General features: G+C 42.4%; 1 protein-coding gene across 2 annotated transcripts; it reads left to right on the forward strand.

Moving 5' to 3' along the window:
* The first annotated feature begins 13051 nt into the window (after positions 1 to 13051).
* On the forward strand, positions 13052 to 19018 carry klf5b (Kruppel-like factor 5b). 2 transcript variants are annotated; one of them, XM_037109770.1, is made up of 4 exons: positions 13052 to 13575; positions 15681 to 16587; positions 16668 to 16727; positions 17050 to 19018. In XM_037109770.1, exons 1-4 carry the CDS (start codon positions 13399 to 13401, stop codon positions 17226 to 17228), a joined length of 1323 nt encoding a protein of 440 aa, XP_036965665.1. In that variant the 5' UTR covers positions 13052 to 13398; the 3' UTR covers positions 17229 to 19018. The 2 variants fall into 2 exon arrangements, with proteins under 2 accessions (XP_036965665.1, XP_036965666.1); XM_037109771.1 differs by lacking the exon at positions 13052 to 13575 and adding an exon at positions 13649 to 13853.
* Positions 19019 to 20484: the final 1466 nt, after the last annotated feature.

A 20484-nucleotide genomic window follows, 5' to 3' on the forward strand; every position in this document is an offset into this window, starting at 1 on the left:
TCATGCGATAAACCAAAGAGTTTAGACCCAGTTCTTACTTGTGTGTAGACTCAGAATATTAGTTTGTGTAATTTAGATCATCTGCATGTATCTAAGGGTTCAGCAACCAGTCAGAAATTTTCTGTTCATCTTGTGTTCATTATCGCCTTTTAGAACTGTTTAATAATAATAACACGTCTCGGGCTTTGTGGAAGGTTTGCTTGCGTGTTTCATGTTAAGTATCAGGATTTCCTTTTGTCATTTTATGTTGTATCCTTTCTTGCCTTTAGACTGCTGCAACAGAAACCCCAACAATGCATTGCAGGGTGTGTTTTTTTCACCTTCTTGGTCTTAATGGAAAATACCTTTACAGCCACAAAAGCCTGCTATTGTATGATAAGCTACAAATGCAGAGAGGTGTCTGAAAACCCATTTAGAATTAATAATACCCAAAGCATTCTGGTTAATGAAAAAGTGTAATTTATCTGAAGAGGCTCAGAGTTGTCTTTGAAATGCAAGATGTCACTGAGCTGGTATAAATGCAAGCCTTTAATGGACACACTGACAGTGGTGCAGCACGGTTCTTGACTATAGAAAATGATGTGAATGGCTTTGCTTGTCATTGTTGTGAAACTATTAATAGATCTGTAATTATGGTGGGCAAATTGTTGATTTTTTTTTTCCTCTCTGGTATTTGATATGCTCAGCACAATGAGGAGATGAATTAGGACTAATAAACAGGTCTCATGATTCTGTCTCTAATTGGAGGATCATTATATCTCTTCCAGAGAGATGCCCACAGCTAAAGCCTTTAACAGCACTATTTCAAACAGGACACAAAGGCCTTAATGAATACTCCTGTGACTTCGCACCATCTCTCGCGAAGGGAAGCACATATTCTGTTTTTTATCTTACACATAGTTTCCTGTAATTGTTGGACCGAGATGCGAGATCGGCGCAGCTTCCCTTGGAAATCACAATAATTACACCAAGGTTGTGTTTAGGTTAAAGAGCTAAAAGATCGTTTGAAGATGCGTTTGCAACGTGAGATGGCAATGGCGTCATACTCTTTCCACTTTAGAGTACATCTGGCGTGTCTGTTGCTGAATGCGCGAAGGCCTGGTATTGCTTGGTGTAATTTCAAATGTTTTACAATGTCCTTACATGCATACCTATGCATAACCATTACAACACAATAACGAAAAATAAGGAGAGCAAATGTAATGCACGCTCAGGGAATGCGTTGAAATCTCTGGGTGCCATTTGCTCCCATCAGTGTAGCTGATAGAGTCATTAGAGAGCTGCCGCGGCTCGGCTCTGGGGCCTCTCTCCTGTAAATGGCCCTGTTGGATGGGTGAACAACCTTCACATGGCTCCGCGGCCTCAGAGCACTTCACTAAAGCTAATAGGTCATAGCTGCAGAGATGGGTGACAAAAGCACGAGTGTTAACAATGGATAATGTGGGAATGGATTGCAGTTATCTGGCACTTTCTCTGTGTGACAATTCAGAGTGTTTGACATTGCATCGAGCGAATTTCCGAGTGTAAGTCACATTGTTTTTTTCTCTCTGACTGCAATGACAGCAAGGTTTGAGATTTTTTTTTTTACATATGACCTCCATGCTAATGGGGGGGCCTCTTCTTTATCTATTAGTGACTAACGTGATCACCCTTGGACGGCTGGAAAACCAAAAGTGCTGAAACTGTCTAAATGATGAGCTGAAGGATCCGCGGGTTTTTGCATATCACACCTCCTCTATGGCTTTAAGAAAAAAGGGTGAAAGAGGTCAGCCCAATATGCATATAATTTGGGGTTACATTCGAAGTTTGGGTTTTAAGCTTCTTGATGAAAGACAGCTATGAATAAATGTAATCTTTTCTCTCACATATGGTCATTTGCTGAGGGGGAGGAAAAAAGTCTTTGTATGCGCTTTCACTATTAATATTCCTTATTACTGTTCCTTGAGCTGCATTGTCCTTCTGAAACACTCGAAATGATTGAGCAATGTCACTTATTTCAGATTTACAGAGGTCTTCATCGACTTGCGTCGTCCAGCGCACACAGAGCAATATTGTTCCTGTCGTGTTTAGGCAGTCAGTTTGTCACGGATGAACGTATGGGAAAAGTTTAGGCCACACTGGAGAGGAACTTATTTGTTGAGCAAGGGAAAATACAACGATACGAGGGCAGACTGTCAAAGGACTGAACGCCATTCATCTGCTAACCTGTTCAAGGTGTGCCTGGTTGATGTCCTCCTCCTTTGGTGGGGAACATATGTCCACAGCAGCTGTGCCACCGTGAATAGGCAGTGATTGTGTGCTAGCTAACTGCATTCCTGGGAGCCAGGCCAAGTCTGAGTGGAGTGAGCTGTCCCATTTTTGATACGAGCGTCTCCTACATTCCACCTGATTTACATGTCTCTGTTTCCACGGAGCTGGTGGCCATTCACTCTGGCCTAAATAGCATCAGGCTTGGAAGATCTTGTAATTTTTTAGAGGAAAGATGCTGAAGAGGTGATCCTGAGACATATTTCAGATGAAGTGCCCGAAGACGTCGGACTTAGAACAGGTGTGTCGCTGAATCTTCCCAGTGACACAGTTTTCAAGAGCTACAGTACAGGTTCTAGTGGTGTGACTCTTGTTCAGATGATGTATGATGGAAGTTTGATGCTCGCTAGATTGTCCAGTCAGGTAAAGCTATTTTCTGTCCATACAAGTGCTGCATCTGTGTTTTTTATCAACATCAATATTTATGTTCATTTTTTTCAGAGTGTGCAAGTGAAAGCTGAGTGCAGGTTATCATCAGTTAGGGTTAAGTAAACTTCACGGTTAGGCTAAAAATAGCCAACCAGATTTGGTCGCCACAAAAGCAGATGGAAATCTCCTCACAGGGTCGAACTGCTGTCACCTGCTCTGCAGCCTAAAGCGAGCATGATTAGCCTCGTGCAGACACAAATATCAACCTAGGATGTTTGGACGTTTCTACCTTGGTTTGTAGAAAGTTCAACTGCTAACGTCACACGTGGGCAGCTGGGCTGAGGTACCTAAGGAAACAACACTTGCATGGCTGAAAGGATGAGTTCACCCCCAAAAATAGAATTCAGTTACCCTCTTACAGATGGATAGTCAGGTGAAGTTTTGCAGATTGTGGAGCTTCGCAGCAAAAACTGCAATGCAGCATTTTCCTAAACAACTGAAGGTTTTTTAAGGTAAAGAACAAGCAAACAACGGAAACAAAACATGAAATGGCTCCATACAGCTCAGCGGGGGTTATCCAAGTCCAGAGATCCCAAATTCTTTTGAAAAGACATTATTTACTATATCTACGAGCAGTCAAATTTGTGCATCCACTTTAGACAGGGGGTTCTGCTCACACTGCTCAAGCTTAGCGACTGCAGTGCAGGTTTGGGCTTAAAACAAGATGTAAATATTGTCTTTTCAAATCAATGTGGAACTGAGGGGCTTCCAGAGACTTGGATGACACCAGAGCCAAAACACATTTCCAGCTTCTTCAGTTGCGTAGGATATCGCTGCTGCACTGTTTTGCTGTGAAGGCCCAGAAACGTTTGGAGGACTACAAAACGTTATTTGACTTGTCATCAGCATGAGGGGGGTTGAGTATATAATGACTGCTTTCTCACTTTTGGGGGCGAACTGCTCCTTTAAGAACCTCAAAAAGCGCATGAAAATAATGGGAGCGAGGCAGTGCTCAGCTCTTTATTTTTGGTCGCCATCGTTATTCTCAAATACAGCATCCGTCCCCTCTACAGTAAACTCAAACACCTGTAATTGTTATCAGACACCCGCACAGGAAGGCAGAGCCTGTAAAGGCAATCTAAGTGTAAACATTAAAAGGCAGTCGCGAAATGGAAATCTCATTTCTGTCCGGGGGCCGATGTCTGATCACAAACAAACAATAGACATCTGCAATATTTCTCCGTCCTATCACAGACCTCCATCCCATGAGGAGCAAGGTCAACAGAAGCGCTCTGAATGGGATGGTGATCCCAAAATAACAATCCCAAGCACCAACGACAACCAACCCCCCCTTCTCTCTTAAACAACACAATCACACAATCAAAGCCCCACTGCCTTTCCCTCATTGTTTAATTTCTGCTGGCTATCTTAGATATCTCTGCGGCTGTTCTTATCTTTGACCTTCAGCTTGTTGCTTTGTCGTCACCCCCCGCCCCCCCCATCGCCGCCCCCCCCTTCCACCCACCTACCTGCTCCCACCCCCCACGCCAGTGTGCTGCGACCTTCAGAGGGGTGTCATTACTCCCTGACCCATTTGACGATCCCCTCATGTGGAATGTGCATATGCCGAATCGCTGCGGATCTGCACAGTATGGGGTGAGGTGAAGTACTTACAGAAATATGACTTGACACGCTTTATCAAATGGGGAAAGATGAAGACGAAACAGCTGCTGGTGCTGTCGTAAGCAATCTGGCCGTGATTGAATAAAAGTGTCAGGAAAAGGGCCGCTTGATGGTCTTTTGTTCTCCCCCATCCAGCTTGATGTTAGTTTGAGCTGTCAGGAGGGAATCACAGCTGGGTGATTTATCAATACTTGGAGTGACCTTGCAGCCACACTGCTGCGTGTGTGTGTGTGTATGCGAGTCTGTGAGTGTGTGTGGAAGTGTGTGTGCGTGTTTGTGCGCACAAGCTCGTATCTGTGTGTGGCTCTCGTGGATTAAAAAGACACAAAGTGGAATATTTTCAAAATAGTTGGCACACACAGACAAAGACTTGGCTTGACTTGGAACGAAACTCTCTCCTCTCTTAGACACAGTAAGTGGATTGTTCTGCCAACACGATAAGGGTATTTTTCTCAACATCAGAGCACTCAAAGTACCACCAGCAAATGTTTGGGAGAAGTGCTTCTCTTTTAACTAACGCTGCTTTTGAACAGGTTTTTTTTCCTCCCTAAATCTCTTTACTATTTTTCTTCTTCTTCTTTTTTTTTTTCACCTAACCCGTCCACGCCATCTCCTCACCTCGGTACTTTCTTTCAGATGTACTTGGACAGGCTGTTTTTTTTTTTTTGTTTTTTTTTTTCCGCAGCAGCCATTGACTGTCTCTGTTGTGATTAAGCAGATGTTTTATTGCAGACTGGAACAGTCATTACTGCCATAAACCCATCTGTGGAATTGCTTTTTATGCAAATTTACAAGGCATCTGCATAAATAAAGTTCTAATTAATACCTTTCTGCAAACCTCTGCGCTCTTTGATTCCTAAGTGTTCTTAATTGTGTACAAGCAGGTAGAAAGTATGAATCGATGCTCACAACATGAGAGGGGGTTTTGTTCTCCGTGTACGCCATTTGCGTCCGCTTTTAGCCGAGCGAATAAACAACAAACAAATGTTGAATGGTAGACACACTTATAGATTTCTGAAAGCACGCTGCTCAGCTTTTATTTAAAGATATACGCCGTAGTTATGCAGTGTGAGGTTTTGGACAAGCCAACATGGTTAATTATTGACAAATCTTTGATTGGGAATGAGCTTACAGCAATTTCAATCAAGGATTACATTTATGTAAAGATGCAGTGAGTAGCATTTTCAGCCCCCGTTGTGGGTTACAAGGGAAATAAAACCAAATCTGCTGCTACCGGTTGATTGGGAACTACTGAAGAGTAAAGTTTCCCTGAGAACATTAAGGCTGCTTTATAGATCCCTTTGTTGTGAGGGTGCCAATGGAAGCTCATTAATTTCCCCAGGTTTTTAATAGGGAGTGTTGAACATGTGGCAAGAGTTGTCTTGGTGGGACCCCTATGAGTTTGCACCTCCGCTGCTGAAGGGATGCCATGCTTTTTTAATTGTAAAGGTGCCCCTTTGCTAAGTGAGTATATTTTGTTGATTTGATTTTTTTTTTTTTTTTTTTTAAAAAAGCTATTTACTCAAGTGTGGTAATTGATGATATATTTTAAATTCAGATTTTTGCCACCTTCAACATATCATGTCAGAAAACTGCAATTTCTGAAACTGAAAATCGCATTTTCTTGTTTCGTACCTGGAAAATTTTGCCGTGAATATTTTTCTGGTTACACTCTCCTATGATCTCTGCAAAGGAATGTAACTGTAATGAACCCAACGTAAGGTAGCTTTGGTGCAGATGTTCTTGCATACCAAAGTGTTGTAAGTATAAAAGCTAAAAGCTGAAAATGAATTGAACTTGAACTTCTTTTACCACTGCAATCACAAGAAGAAAAGACATTTCCGTGGATAAAGAAAGACTTTGTTTAATGATTAAAGGAGGCGTCTGAGCCATGAGTGAGGAGGAGGGGCTGCAGTCAGTGAGGTCAGGGCAAAAAAGAAGAATGGCTTCAGAAAGTGTGTTGGGATGAAGCCAGGGGTTTCTGCATTTAGCTTTTATTTTGTAGGAATAAAAGAACAAGGTTGTTTCCAATGCAGGTGGATAGGGCTGCTTGTATATCTCTCAGGAATGAATGAGCAGATTATCTTAAATTAATTCACTAGGTGGCAGTGTCCCTTTTTAAACACATTAGTGCTGTGTTAAACTAAATGTATGTGGTCAACAGAAGTGGAAGAAGTCTGTCGAATAAGTAGCAATACCAGCGTGAAAATTCTCTGCAATAAGTAAAAGTCACGATTTAAACTTACATAAAAGTGAAAAGTATGGGAATCAAATCGTACTTAAAGCACCAGAAGTAAATGTACTCACTCTGCAGAATTACATATTCCAATATAATGCAGATTATATTATTGAATTATATTTATTAATGAATCATTAAGTCATCATTTTAATGTTGAAGCTGGTAATGGTTGTTTAACTACTTTAGAGATGGGAATTTCGACCTCTTGGGAATCAATAAGGATTGATCTTAAAGGTGCACTGTAGTTTTTTTAGGAAGAAATCTTGCATTGAAAAAAAAACTGCATGGATTAATTTTCATGACTGAATAAACTGAAAACCAAACTGTCTTTGAAGAACAGCACAACTTCTTACTGTTATACTTATATAACATATTTGCAGGACCCTTCCAAGTTGCCTCACGTCAAACTGTGTTCTGGGGATCTTATTACCCTCTGAGGAGGGCTTGTTGCTTCACTTGTAGAAATAAATAAAATAAATATTTATGAGTATTTTTCCCTTATTGATATTGTAGGTGTTCACTGACTTTAAATTGCTTTTCCAAGTCTACACAGTGGACCTTTAATGGATTGAGACTGGAGAAAAAACTACAGCCTATTTTTTTTATTATATATTCCTTATTCCTGCTCTGGTTGTCTTCGATATGTGATGGATCACTGGATAATTATCCTCAGACCAAATATCACATTATGGTTAAAGTTATGGCTTCCATGCTGACGTTGGTACCGTTCACTTTTGTAACTTGATGACAGCTGTCTCGTAGAAAAAAAGTGCGAACACCCTGACCGTGGACAGTCTGCTTTCATCAACATTGCAATGCAGGGCCAGGATATCTTATACAGCACTAAATACAAAACACGGGTTATGCTCCTCTGTCTCTCTCTCATCAGCTCGTGAGATCTAGCAACTTTTAGCATAATGAATTTAGCAGGGATGCCTTCTCTACACAGTCCATCAGGCCTGCCATCTAGGAGATTAAATTATGTCTGTAAGCATTAAAGCTTTGATGCTGTATTTGGGCGGCATGCGTGCATCCATTTGCAAAATTCTATATAACAAAATTAAAAACATGGACACCTATGGAAAATGGCTTGGCACTAGCACTTAAACCCAACCACTCCAAACAGTTTGCTGACTAATGCATTTCTAATCATTTCTGTGATCAATGTTAGCTACTGTGCAATAAGATTAATCAGCCATATGCAAAGCGAGGATCACCTTGAACAGGGAGAGAAGGAAGGGAAAAAGGGAGATAAAAGGACTGAAAGAAAGCGTCTTGGCTATTATGTATGATAAGCACACTATACAGAAATAAAGCACACCTGCATTATTCACGTTTTTCATGCCGGTGGTTTTGTGTGTGTGTGTGTGTGTGTGTGTGTGTGTGTGTGTGTGTGTGTCTGCGTGGCAATACACCGTTGTGCTCCCCTCAGCTGTGCTTTGGCATCTGTGCGTGGCCATCTCACTGCTGAATAGCTGCCTGATTATTCCAAATCTAAGGGAATATTCAAACAAGGCCGATAATGCATTCTTCCATATGATTCTCCGGAGCTGGGACAGCTGTTCAGCAGCTTTCAATGCCATGTTCAGAAAGGGACAGATTTCTCTGCTCAATTAATAGGCCCCATTAAAAAGCAGGGAGAAGTTTGACAAATGAAGCAGAGATTCAGTTTGTCTTAGAGAGGGGGGGGCTTCAAAAATAACTGCCTCATATCGCTGATGAATGGCTACACTTGATTGGGAAATTAATGTTTAACGTGATAATCAATGGCCACGCAGGGTGTCGGTGGCTCGTGCATTGAAACGTGCCTCTGTGAGCACACAAAGGCTGCACTGTCTGAGCAGTGCCGTTTACATTTCTGGGCAAAAGCTGTCCATAACTTCGCCACGAACGCGGTTGTCCGAATCAAGCAGATTACAAGCAGGTCAATTTCACAAAACCCGTCCAGCAAAATGATAAAAACTTTGGCGACAAGAGTTTTGTCAGCTGCATCAGACAGGAGGAATTACAGCAGATCAGTGTGTCTTTGTTCAGTCCACTTCAGCCGCATGGTGATTTGAGAACGCAGAGTGGAGCTGCTGTGCCGGTGCCTTGTAAAGTTTCAACTGGCAGATGAATTCTTTCAGTCTGGCGTCTCTTCCCCCCCCCCCCCACCCACCCCCCACCTTCTCTCCCTCTCTCTCCCTCTGTGTCTCTTCAGAACAACGAGGAGGTTGTCTGTCCAAGGGCACACCTGTAAGGTGCAGACCCCTCGACAGGCTTACCTCAGTGGCCTCTCCTGCTGTACTCAAAAGGCAATTATTCCTCCCAGAAGATAGAGCACTGTCAACTTCAAACAGAGGACATTCTTTAGGCAGATTAGACTAAAATTATGTTTTATTATTTGGGCCCTGAAGAATGAATTGGACTCTATTTGGTCGTCTTTGTGCTGAAATCCAAGACAGTTTAAATGGCAGAGGTATGTTTGGAGTCAGGGTAATACTCTGGTGTCTTTATGAAAGGGCAACAGAGAGGATCAGATTAGAAGCCGAACAGCGAGAGTCTTTCAGTGCGGCTGTGCTATCATCTCTGTCTTCTTGTCCGTGCCTGTAGAGAGGTTAAATTAAATGGCTGTAATAAATGTTTTGGTCTCGCTGATGTGGTATGGCTGGCTATCAAACGAAAACACTGTGGAGAAACGGCATGGTGGAAGATCAGAGAGAGGAACAAATGGAGGGTGGGAGAACTATGTCAGCACATTACCAACATTAGAAACGGACTTGTTTTCACTTAAACCTCAATTATAATGGTGGCTCCAGAAACAATTATATTGATGAATGCTTTCTAAGTTACTGTAATTAAATTATTCCATTTAATTAACGAATTATATTGAATTTCTCCCCAGAGGACGGCATTAGCCTCATCTGCTGTTTTACAAACAGGAGTACTCTAATGTTGTGTGCTATGGAAATGATTACTAATGCCTAATGAAACTGTGTCAGATCAGATAAATGCTGCGCGGAGTCAACAAGCCAAGCTTGTAACACAGCCAAACTTGAGACGAAATAATAAAGCCAAAGAAGAATTTATTGATTCTGTTTTTTGTTTTTTTGTTTTTTTTTTTCCCCAAGGGCAGGCTTTGTAAAACAGACATCAAATAAATTATAATTCTGAGTGCTTATACTGGAGGTTTTAAAGAGAATATGGAAAGTCAAACGAAATACATATCAAGCAGGCTTTTTGAGGTAATCGTCCTTGTGTCAATACACATGCCAAGCATTTAATTAATGTTGAGAACAATCAGTGTTTTTAAAATTAACCTGCATGTGTCATAAAAAAAAACACTTTCAGACAAAAACAAATCTTAATAGCACTAAATGAAAGTGTCAGCTGATTGCGTAAAAAAAGCATCGCATTGCTGTCTCCGCTCACGCGCTGTAGGAGGTAATTATACATAATATAAAACAGGAATGCATTAACAGTGTTACTTTGATGGTTCAGCAGTAGGAAGCTTCAGTGCAGAAATGCACAAGTGAAGTTCCACTGCAGCTGACCATTGCCCTCTGGTGGGAGTGCCAAGCACCTGCTCCAAGACAGACTAAATATAGAGCATAAGGTCTGTATGACTTGTGTTACACTGATTATCATTACATTTGAGATAATCAACAGAAAATTAATAGACAAACAAAGATAAGGGCTCTGCACACAAATATACACACTATCGCGCATGTCAGTTTCTCAAGCAGTGCACATTAAATAAACCAACCCTCCTGCTGAAAGTTATTTTACCCTTTCAAAATCAAAAATAAATAAAAAAATACACACTCTGGTTACAGTAGCAATGTGCTACATGTGTTTATTGTCCTATCCTCTCTTGGCTTGGCCATATTAGTCCATGTGAGACGGGAGAGGAGTTGTGATGCTGTAAGCACATACCGTGCATTCTCTCTCCTCCGCTGTGCAGTTGTTGGGCATATTGTGAGGTTTTAATACGGGGGGGATATGGAGGAGGGCTCGGCTCACATTCGCTGTACAGGAAGAGCCGCGGCCAAGAATGACAGTTGCTCCCCTTGGAGCTGAGACATCCATGGATTTAGATTGCACTTTGAAAGGTCAGCACATGACAGGCAAATCAGTCAGCTCCTAATTGGCTGATCAGCAGTCATTTGAATATGTTTTGGACTTTTCTACTGGGTCATGAAAAATATGAATATGTGAGCATTTTCTCTGTGATTCTGATTAATATTAATAGTCTGTGTGGCATCCCTAACAATATCTAAACATGATCAGAATAAATTAAGTAGTAGCTGATCAATATCTGGCAATAGTTCATTATGATATTTTATTAATAGCATTTTTTTTAAAATGACACTACAAAATTGCTTAACAGGAAGAGGATGATGCAGAAAAATGGAAGGTTAAACATAATTAAACTGGGTAAATAAAATGAGATCACAATTTGAACAAAATATAGCAAATCAGGAGGAGGATGAGATGTTTCGAAAATAGTTTTAAGGAGAAATCTATGTGCAGAAGACAATTGGGGCAAAAAAAAAATATTCATTGAAACTAAAAGATATATTTAAGTTCTGAGTTTGATTTAACTTGTATTTAATAGGGACGATGCAAATTGAGTTAGCTCCAATACAGAGCATGAAACTGGTGTAAGGTAAGATAAAGTAAGGTGGTGTTATTTTTTTAACTCTTGTCCCTGGTTGAGCTTTTTTGTTTCAGTGGTCAGTATCATAAAACCACAAAACATAAGCGATATGGAGATACAATTAACGACACACACAGATATCAGATTAAATCGATACAGATACACCTGACATCAAGAGCCCCATCAGCAGACTTGTGGGTACAGCTCTGGTTTGTTTTTAGTCACCACTAAACCTCTATTCTAAAAGATTAGGAATTAGTTTGATTTCAGTTGGTAAGGTATCCCAGTGTTGACAGCCCGTTGTGGAGAAAGCTGATAGTCCAATACTCAGAAATCAAATGTTGTTTCAGATGTGGCCCTTATCCTCCTCCGTATTTATGAGGGAGGCAAGACTTTGCGTTTGAGGCTCACAGGCGAGGGGCCCGGACAGCAAAGTGGTGTCACTTAAAAACCCCTAATCAAAAAGTAGTGGATGAGTATTTTGTATGAATGGTGCATCACGTGTACTGCATTTACAGCCTTTTTGCTATGTTTAGGTTTGACACATGACCCTATCTAACCTCACTGACACTCACATTTAAAACATGCTCAGTCAGGCCTACTGTGGGCGCAGTCACAACACCTTAATGAGAGGACCGAAACTGCCTGAAGACAAACATGGATGGGAGTGGCAGTAAATGTCACATCTAAAGAATCCCTTTACACACACACACAGATTTATTTATTTTTTTTCATAACGTAATGATGCCTAAACTCATCCACATCCCTGCCAATGTTGTGACATACCAGTGTTTCCAGTTCCAGCATGTTGCACTGGCAATATCATTGACATAGTGTATTACTACATACACCTGTGTGGGAAAAAAACAGAAGCCTGTCAAGTGAGTTCTGTTTTCGTTAAAAGCCGAGGCATAAAGCCGCTGTCACCGTGATCTCCAGAGGGCTGGAGGTTGGATTACTGGTTCTTTGTCGCTGCTGAGCCAGAAATCTAGAGTGTATCCAAGGATGTAAAGAGCAGAAATGGATGATAAAAAACATCACGTGTCAGAGTTCCTACAAGGTCACAGCAGAAAAGGTGCGCAGGGGGAGTAAAAATAAGCAGCATTTGCAGCTTAGCTTCGGTTTATTAAAGGGCAAAGTAACGACAACTGCAGGCAGGTCGAGCGCAGATCATCACTGCAGAATCTGAGAGTGGCACACCATGCATTTGATTGAAATGCTGAGCTATTTTGATGGAAACATCCCCCTGCCAGTGTGTGTGTGTGTGTGTGTGTGTGTGTGTGTGTGTGTGTGCAGGCTTCACTGCCGGCTCAGGAATGTTGGCATCAAGTATGCAGTCCTGACAGACAGCTGCACTGCAGTGGCGTTTTTAACATGCCACACCAGGACCCAAGCGTGCTGGAGGCTCTGAGGAAGATCAGGAGAAAAAAAAAGTGAATCGGAAAAAAAAAGAGAAGAACTGACAGGAAAAATTGCACACACTTGACTGACAGAGGTGGCAGGTGACACACTGGAACATCAGCAGCGTGGGGTTACGCTCTTACAGGTATTAGAGGTCAAAATCAACCTCTGTAATAAAATGTGACAAAAGTAAAACAACAACAAGCAAAAAAAACCATTTAGTTTGACTTTTCAAGTCATGGGAGAGTTCAATCAGTCAAACACAGCCCATTTCCGCACGGTCCTGAGGGATACTGCACTGATCAAATCAATGACTCACTTCACTCTCAAGTGTGTGAGCAAACTGCTCAATTACTTGGCACGCTCGCCTCCCCATAATCGCCTCTTTGTCTCCACGTGTTTGGGGCGTTCGGTGTTATTTCTAACCACGCAGCCATTTCACCTCATCACACAACCCCGAGTATTCATTACACGAGGCGTATCCTGATCGCCTGCTTGTCCTGTTTATTTTGTACATGTTCAGCCCCGCCCTGCAGACGCGCTCAATCCACGCCGTTGCGTAATTTGACGAGCCAGCGCAAAAAAAAAAAAAAGAAAAGAAAAGAAAAAAAGAAAAAAAATAGGGGAGAATGAACGTTTGACAGCTGGCTCGTTGCGCTCGTACAGATTGTTTTTTTCCAAACCTCAAACAACTGATACACCTATGCTTAATTTACTGGTGAAAGACTTCGGATAGTTAAGACAGTAACCTCTAGCCTTTATGGCCGCTGCCGTGAGGAATAACGTTTGGGTCGCTCCGGGGCAGGACGCGCAGCTCCTCCGTAAAAGCGCCGCGCCGCTGACAGCCGACGGTCTGAGGGGCGAAGATCATGGACAAGTGCTCTGCAACACGAGGGATGCCATCCCGGGAACTTCCTCCTTTCAAGATTATAATTTGGTAAGTGATCGCTATTTTTTTTTTTTTCTTCTTCTCTCCTTCTGCCTCCCAGCATCACAGCGTGTACCGATACCTGTCGGTTTGACGTTGGAAGCGTGGATGTTGCTGATCAGAGCGAAACAGCCTGTGTTATTTTTTTTTATTTTTATTATTTTTTTTAATTTTCTTTTTCTTTTTCATTGGAAGATGCGAGCCGATCACCGGGAGACGGGCCTGTGTGTTTTGTTTGCCACGGCGTTCGCAGCTACCGTTCCCAACACGTGACAGATATCGCTCCGGTGCGGCTGAATGTGATGCTGACATTGACCGGTGTTTGAAATCGCAAGAAAGCAGGGCACGGCAGTGGGGATGTGAGGGGTTGCACAAGCTCCCGCAAACTTGGGAGGAAGAGATGCACAACAGCAGCAGCAGCAGCAGCAGCAGCAGCAGGGCTGCAGGGCTGCAGAGCCACTGGATGTTTCTAATTTCAGACATGTATTTCCAAACAGCTTAGGCTGCTGGAGCGTTTTTCCGAAGGGCGTCTGCTGCCTGTGAGGGTGGAGGAGGGGGGAGGGGGGTGGAGGTTTGGTTGGCGTCTTTAATGTGTCGGTGTGTACGCAAGTCAAGTGCAGGCCCCAAATGTGTTCACAGCAGGGAGTTTGCTGCCAGTGTTAGGATGCTTAACCGTCAGTGGAGAGCGGTGGGTAGTTCACATCCAGCTGCAGATCTGGAATTATCATTTTTATTACAAGAGACAAGAGCAGAAAACCACTGATGCGTTCAGGGACCATGTTAAATTCCTACTATCCTACTGGTTTCACTCACTCTTTTGATATAAAAGAGAGTAATACACACGATAGAGTTCGATAAAAAAAAAAAGATTTAAACACAAGATGATTAACAAATATAAAACAGTAGTCTGAACACCAGAGTGTACACAAAATGAGTTTGGGGGTTTTGTATTAAAAGTGTGTTTATTCTTAGTTGCTGTTACTTTCTTTTATTGGTCTGTGTGATTTAAAGGAAGATGACAAAATAGAATGAATGCTAGACAGGTAGGTGTAGTAAGCAAAGGCTTATTACTTGTTTTGTTTTATGTGTTTTTGTTGGTTTTCTATTCTGAAGTTAGAGAGTACGAAGTTATTTTATTGTCTGTCTACCAGTGTATATGCCTTTTCTAAGTTGGAAAAATGACTTGAATAAACTAAACCAAACTGCATTTGCATTTACACCAATAACTAAGGCCGCACTTTCTGGGTTCCCCCAGTCAGTATCAGGTTTAGGTGAGGTACGTCAAGCTGTTTGGCAGAACGAGTGTCAGATCAGTGTGGGGGGCATCCACACTAACCACGGCTGTAGTTAGTCCTCAGTGAACTTACTGCGAAAGTTTTGTCATTAAGCTTTTTGGATGTTGTTGATTTATTAGTTGCTTATCCAACTGTTTGTACACAAACAGCATTAAGATATTCCTCCTGAGCAAGGTGATTCTTCAGGTGGAAGAAAACCAGTTTGTTTGACACAGACACCAAATGTCACATCATCCTGATTTCGACAGATTTTTTTAGTGAAAACGACGATTTTGATGCCAAAATGATCATTCACTTCAACGGTGAATCATAACTTAAGCTCAAATAATCAATCGATTGGTTGTCTACTGTTTAATTAATTGCAGACTATTTTGATAGTCGATTAGTTGGTTCGAGTGATTTTTAAAGAAAAAAGAAGCGGAAATTCTCTCATTCCAGCGTCTTCATGTGAATATTGTCTGATTTTTTTTCCTCCTGTATGACAATTATCTGAACATTTGTTGGGTGGTGGACAAAACAAGACATTTGAGGACGTCATCTTGGTCTTGGAGTCACTGATCAACATTGTTCACCATTTTAATGACCAAACAACTAACCAATTAATCAACAGATTAATCAACAATTAAACGTAATTATAGTTGCAGTCCTGGTCATGTCTCTGTCGTGACTTATGTCGACATAATCGCAATGTGAGGGTTTTTTTTTACCATATCATGCAGCCCCACCAATAATCCATGACAGAGCCTGAATCAATCATCTGTTGAGTCATGGAACTTGACTTTGGCTGACCTGATTATTTGCTTCTCTTTTGTCTTTCAGGGTAAATCAGAGATGGACAGCTACCTGTCTCAGCCACAGGACGTAGTCAGTTCCAAACTGTTGTGCAGGGACGGCTCTATGATGCTCGAGCAGCCTTTCGCAGAGGACTTGGCCCCTCCTTACAGCGTCAACATGAGCCTGCTGCTCCCTGACGTCACGTACCTGCACCCCGGCCTCTGCAGGACTATGAGACAGATCAAAACGGAGCCCTCACACTCTCTGATGCACGCCACCTGTCAGAGCAGCGGGGTGCCACCGACGCTCCCAGAGTACCCAGGTGTTTTCGGCGCGGCCGACGCTGCTAGCGGGAACTTTTTCATCAAGCAGGAAGTGCCAGACTTCCAGGACGTTCCCCTGTTTCAGCTGCTGAACTCTGACATGGAGCAGCTTGTTCACGGCTCGCAGCTGAACTCCGTCCCCATGGCCCCGTTAGGTCTTCCCATGGGGAACGTCCATGTAGGCCCGGTGCAGAGTTCTGTCAAACCCACGGGCAGTCAGAACGAATGTCTCCGACATCAGCAGAGGCCGACCTATTTGCCACCTTCCCCGCCGAACTCTGAGCCCTCCAGTCCGGACAGGGGGAAGGAGCTCCTCCACAATCTGTCCCCACCTCCCTCCTATGAAGCCAGCATCGCCTCCAAGTTAACTTTTCACACCCATAATCCTGTCAACCCAGGGCAAACTTCTGGCGTCCCTCCGATCCAAAACCCAGACCAGAATTGCGGTGTGGGATTAGTCCAAAGTCCAGGTCCTGGGCTGGTCCAGCGTCCAACACTGACACCAGCTCAGACAACACCTGGTGCTGGCCCGATGTCCCCAGTGTTGGCCCAGTCGGCTCCATTTAAGAGCAACCGGAGGAGTAATCCCGATCTGGAGAGACGGCGGATTCACCACTGTGACGTTCCAGGTGAGCCCTGCTTCTATCTACAGCTCATATCCAAGCGAGAGGACGGTAATTTGATGTTAATAAGACGTCTTTTTCTTTAGGTTGCAAGAAGGTGTACACCAAGTCCTCTCATTTAAAAGCTCACCAGAGGACACACACAGGTAAAATGTTTTTTGAGTTGCATTTGAGTCTTCCTTTGGGGCGAAAGCGGCGATCCCAGAAAAATGTACTTGGCGTGCGGACGCATTCTGTCTGCTGACAGACCTGGCTCACATCTCGCTGCTGTCAAATCCCATAAACCCCGCGGCCCTTAAAGACAGGACACACTGTGATTTATGGCTCTCAGCTCTTTCATCATCTTCAAAACACATTTTTCAGTAATTCGAGAAACAAATATCCCACACTTTTAATTAACGTCATTTATGTTTTTGTCCCACTGCAGTAGCTTCAGTCTGATTTCTTTTTTGCGTGTGTCTGCTGAAGGAGAGAAGCCGTACCAGTGCTCCTGGGAGGGATGTGAGTGGCGCTTCGCCCGCTCGGATGAGCTGACTCGCCATTTCAGGAAGCACACTGGGGCGAAGCCATTCCAGTGTGCCGTGTGCAGCCGCTGCTTCTCCCGCTCCGATCACCTGGCCCTGCACATGAAGAGACACCAGAGCTAGAAAACCTGCTCCTGCAAATCAAGTTAATCTTTTTTTTTTTTTCTTTTTTTCCAGTAGAAGTGGACTTACATATCAGCAAACAAACAAATTAAAAACTGTGGATTTGTTCCACTCACATCCCAGTGGAGATATTATTAGTAGTGCTGACCCACGAGTAATTTTCTTTTATTGTGAAAGGATCAAATAATACTGTTGCCTTATTTTATTTACACACGTATCGCAATACTGGGGACATTTGCCAAGGTGTCAGTGAGAAAAAACTTGCCAAATGAAACGACGACATAATATTTAGTCTTTTTAAGACTTTATTTTCATTACACTTTGTTGTACTGCGAATGACATACACAACTATCTCTCAATTTTTATCACTGTACAAGTCACGTCATGTCATTTACAGACATTTATTGAATTAACTTAGATAGCAGCTGCAGACATATGAACTGGAAGGTCAAAGAGTACGTTGCTTTAGCCCTAGGGTCAACCGACTGATGTGTGATATAGAAAGTGAAAGCAGTTAATGACACGTGTAGGTACAAAAGGTGTGGATTTACTGGAAGACACAGCAAGAAGAAGAAGTATTGGAATGAGCACTGTTTGCAAGCCAGGCGGAGAGCACAGCATGACTTTAACACTGCCAGATTTATAGATTAGTTTGCCACTGAGGACAACTTTACTCGCAACAAAATCTATATCTGTTTATAACGCTGAAATAAAGGGGAGATAATGGCAATGAGATATTTATCATAGTCGTTACAGAACTCTTTCATTTAATTATAGAGCGGGTTTAACTTATTTTTGATGGGCTTGTTTTGTCCCATGTTTTCTCCACGCAGCAATATCTCATTTTACACCGAGGAGCTCCGAGTACGTGACATTTCAGCAGCAGGTCAGGGTTATTTTTCCTTCTCCCGGAAGTCATTATGACGGGCAAATCCAGACTCGTTCATTCTGACTTTGTTTCGGCAGGAAATAATTTAAGTGTCCGACATTACATATCTTCTGACAGCATCAGGTTACTTGTGATTGGTTCCAAATTGATGTCTGTGAGTTTGAGATATTTTTTTATTTTTTATTTTTTTAGATTCAGACTGAGCACCTGCCAGTCTGAACATCTGTGCGAGCTTTTGGTTGTCTTTGACTACTGTCCATGTATTCAGACACACTTTGAAAGTGCCTTTAACTGCCCGTTTCTTTCTTTGGATGAATGAAAAACAAAGCTGCCCCTTTGGGACGATGTTCTTTTATCAGGTACTTTACTTTGCTGAAGTGATTCTGTGTGTTGGCTGCCCCCTCCTCCGTCTCTATTTATGACCAAGTTTCTTCGTAATTTGAGTCAGGCGGGTTGAACAAAATTGATTTTTGAAGCCTCCATAATTTTTTTAATATGTATATATTTTGTATCTGCTGAATACAATCCATTGATTGTTTCTGGGTGTACAAAGATTTTAGACTTTTATTATTTTTTTTTTTTCTTAAATTGCAGAGACTGTTTATTTTTAACCGTTTTTTTGGCAGAGTCTAAGAAGGATCGAATGATAGAATATTGTTGCGGTCTACACTGTCATCACTTTCTCCAGCCAAGACAGCAGCTCAGTGGCGTCCGTGCCGGTGAATTATTGCAATACTTTGAAATATATACACAAACACACACACACAAATATTTTGACGTGAAAGGCGTTCGCAGTATGTTGTGTCGTAGCTTCATAACATGAAGATGCAGTCCAAATTGATCTAATGTGCTATGAAGCCATGTGACCCTCACAGTGCAAATAAAAGTTCTGAGTTGAGTATTTCTTTCGTCAGTTGTTGTGAGTCTGTGTGATTGTGTGTCGCTGTGTGTTCTACCAGAAGAAGTAGGATTTTGCCAGCCGTTTATGTAGCTGTCCATGTCCGTCCGTACATCCGTCTGTCTGTCTGTGGTCTACAGTTGTTGCTAGATATGAAAAAAAAACACTACAAGAAACTTTCAACTATGAAAAAGTCTGAATTTGTCACTGATGCCTCTATATGACCTGCACAAGCAAACAATTCCATCAGTGAGAAGACCGGCTACTTCTGTCAAATTATTATGTTTAATTCAAAATGCCAAATGATTTGAATGCCAAACAAGCTGACCCACCGTCCATCATGTCTCCCAGTGTCGCATCACCCTCGCTGCTCAAATTCGTTTTTTGGTTAATGATTTGCATTCAGCATTCTGTAATTATCCCGGGTCACACCCTTAATGCACTTGTTCTTATTAACGAGTCGGGAAAACAGAACAAGGTTACATCTTCTGTTCGACTGTTGGAAGGTGTCCCTGACATGAGTCACGGCAGACTCCAGGTGCCAAGAGAAGCTGTACAAACCAGAGGAGTTGTCTCGGCTTGTCCTGAGCGCAGAGGCACTTCACTCTGGCGACTGGCATAATATCGCTCTTATTTGCTTTCAGCGACTTTGCTTTGCTTGTACAGTATAGCCTACGCTGTATGGGCCCTTGTGAGTAATAAATCACGCGTGTGATATAGTGCACAGTGAAATGCTCTGTGGGCTGGGAATTGAAACCTCGCTATTGTAATCATCTGAATCCTTTGCTGGCTGACAGAAACATTCATCCAGATCCAGTTATAATAGAGTGCCGTACACTGTGTACTGGGCGTTTTTTAAAGTGCAACCTGTTCTTAGAAACGGCATTCTCTGCATGTCTTGATAAATAATAGCAGATCTTAAAATACCGCTCCGTGTTGGCGCAACAAAACACCATGGTATCACACAGAGGCACACAATGTTTTACTCAGGAGGTTCGAATATGTCAATGAGGATTTTCAGGCACCGAAGAATTTTTTTTATACATGGCGCTTTTGTTTTCTGTTGATCCTGGCGGCCCCTGCGGACAAAAGGTGACGATGGTGAAATAAAGCAAACTTTGTTTGAGTGCTGTACCGTACCACCAGGCTACAGGGCAGCTTCTTTCACACAGAGGCGTTAGTATTAAAGGAGACCCATGGTGCTTTTACATGTTTTTTTCCTTGCCTTCAGTTTGTTGTATATGTGATTTTACATGTAAAACATCTCAAAAGTTAAAAAAAAGGCCAAAGCAACAGAAGCTCCTCTCTCCCACGGAAAACACTGCTCCTGAAATGCATTGTCAGTAGTCGCGCCTTTAATTCCGTGACATTGTGACATCACATCACCGTGTCACACATATAGGTCTAGTAAGAACTGACTGGGCATAACTTAAAGTATGAACCTGAAGATAAGCACTGAACGCGTCCTA

This window comes from Acanthopagrus latus, chromosome 9, assembly GCF_904848185.1.
Source record: "Acanthopagrus latus isolate v.2019 chromosome 9, fAcaLat1.1, whole genome shotgun sequence".
In the NCBI taxonomy this organism is placed as follows: domain Eukaryota; kingdom Metazoa; phylum Chordata; class Actinopteri; order Spariformes; family Sparidae; genus Acanthopagrus; species Acanthopagrus latus.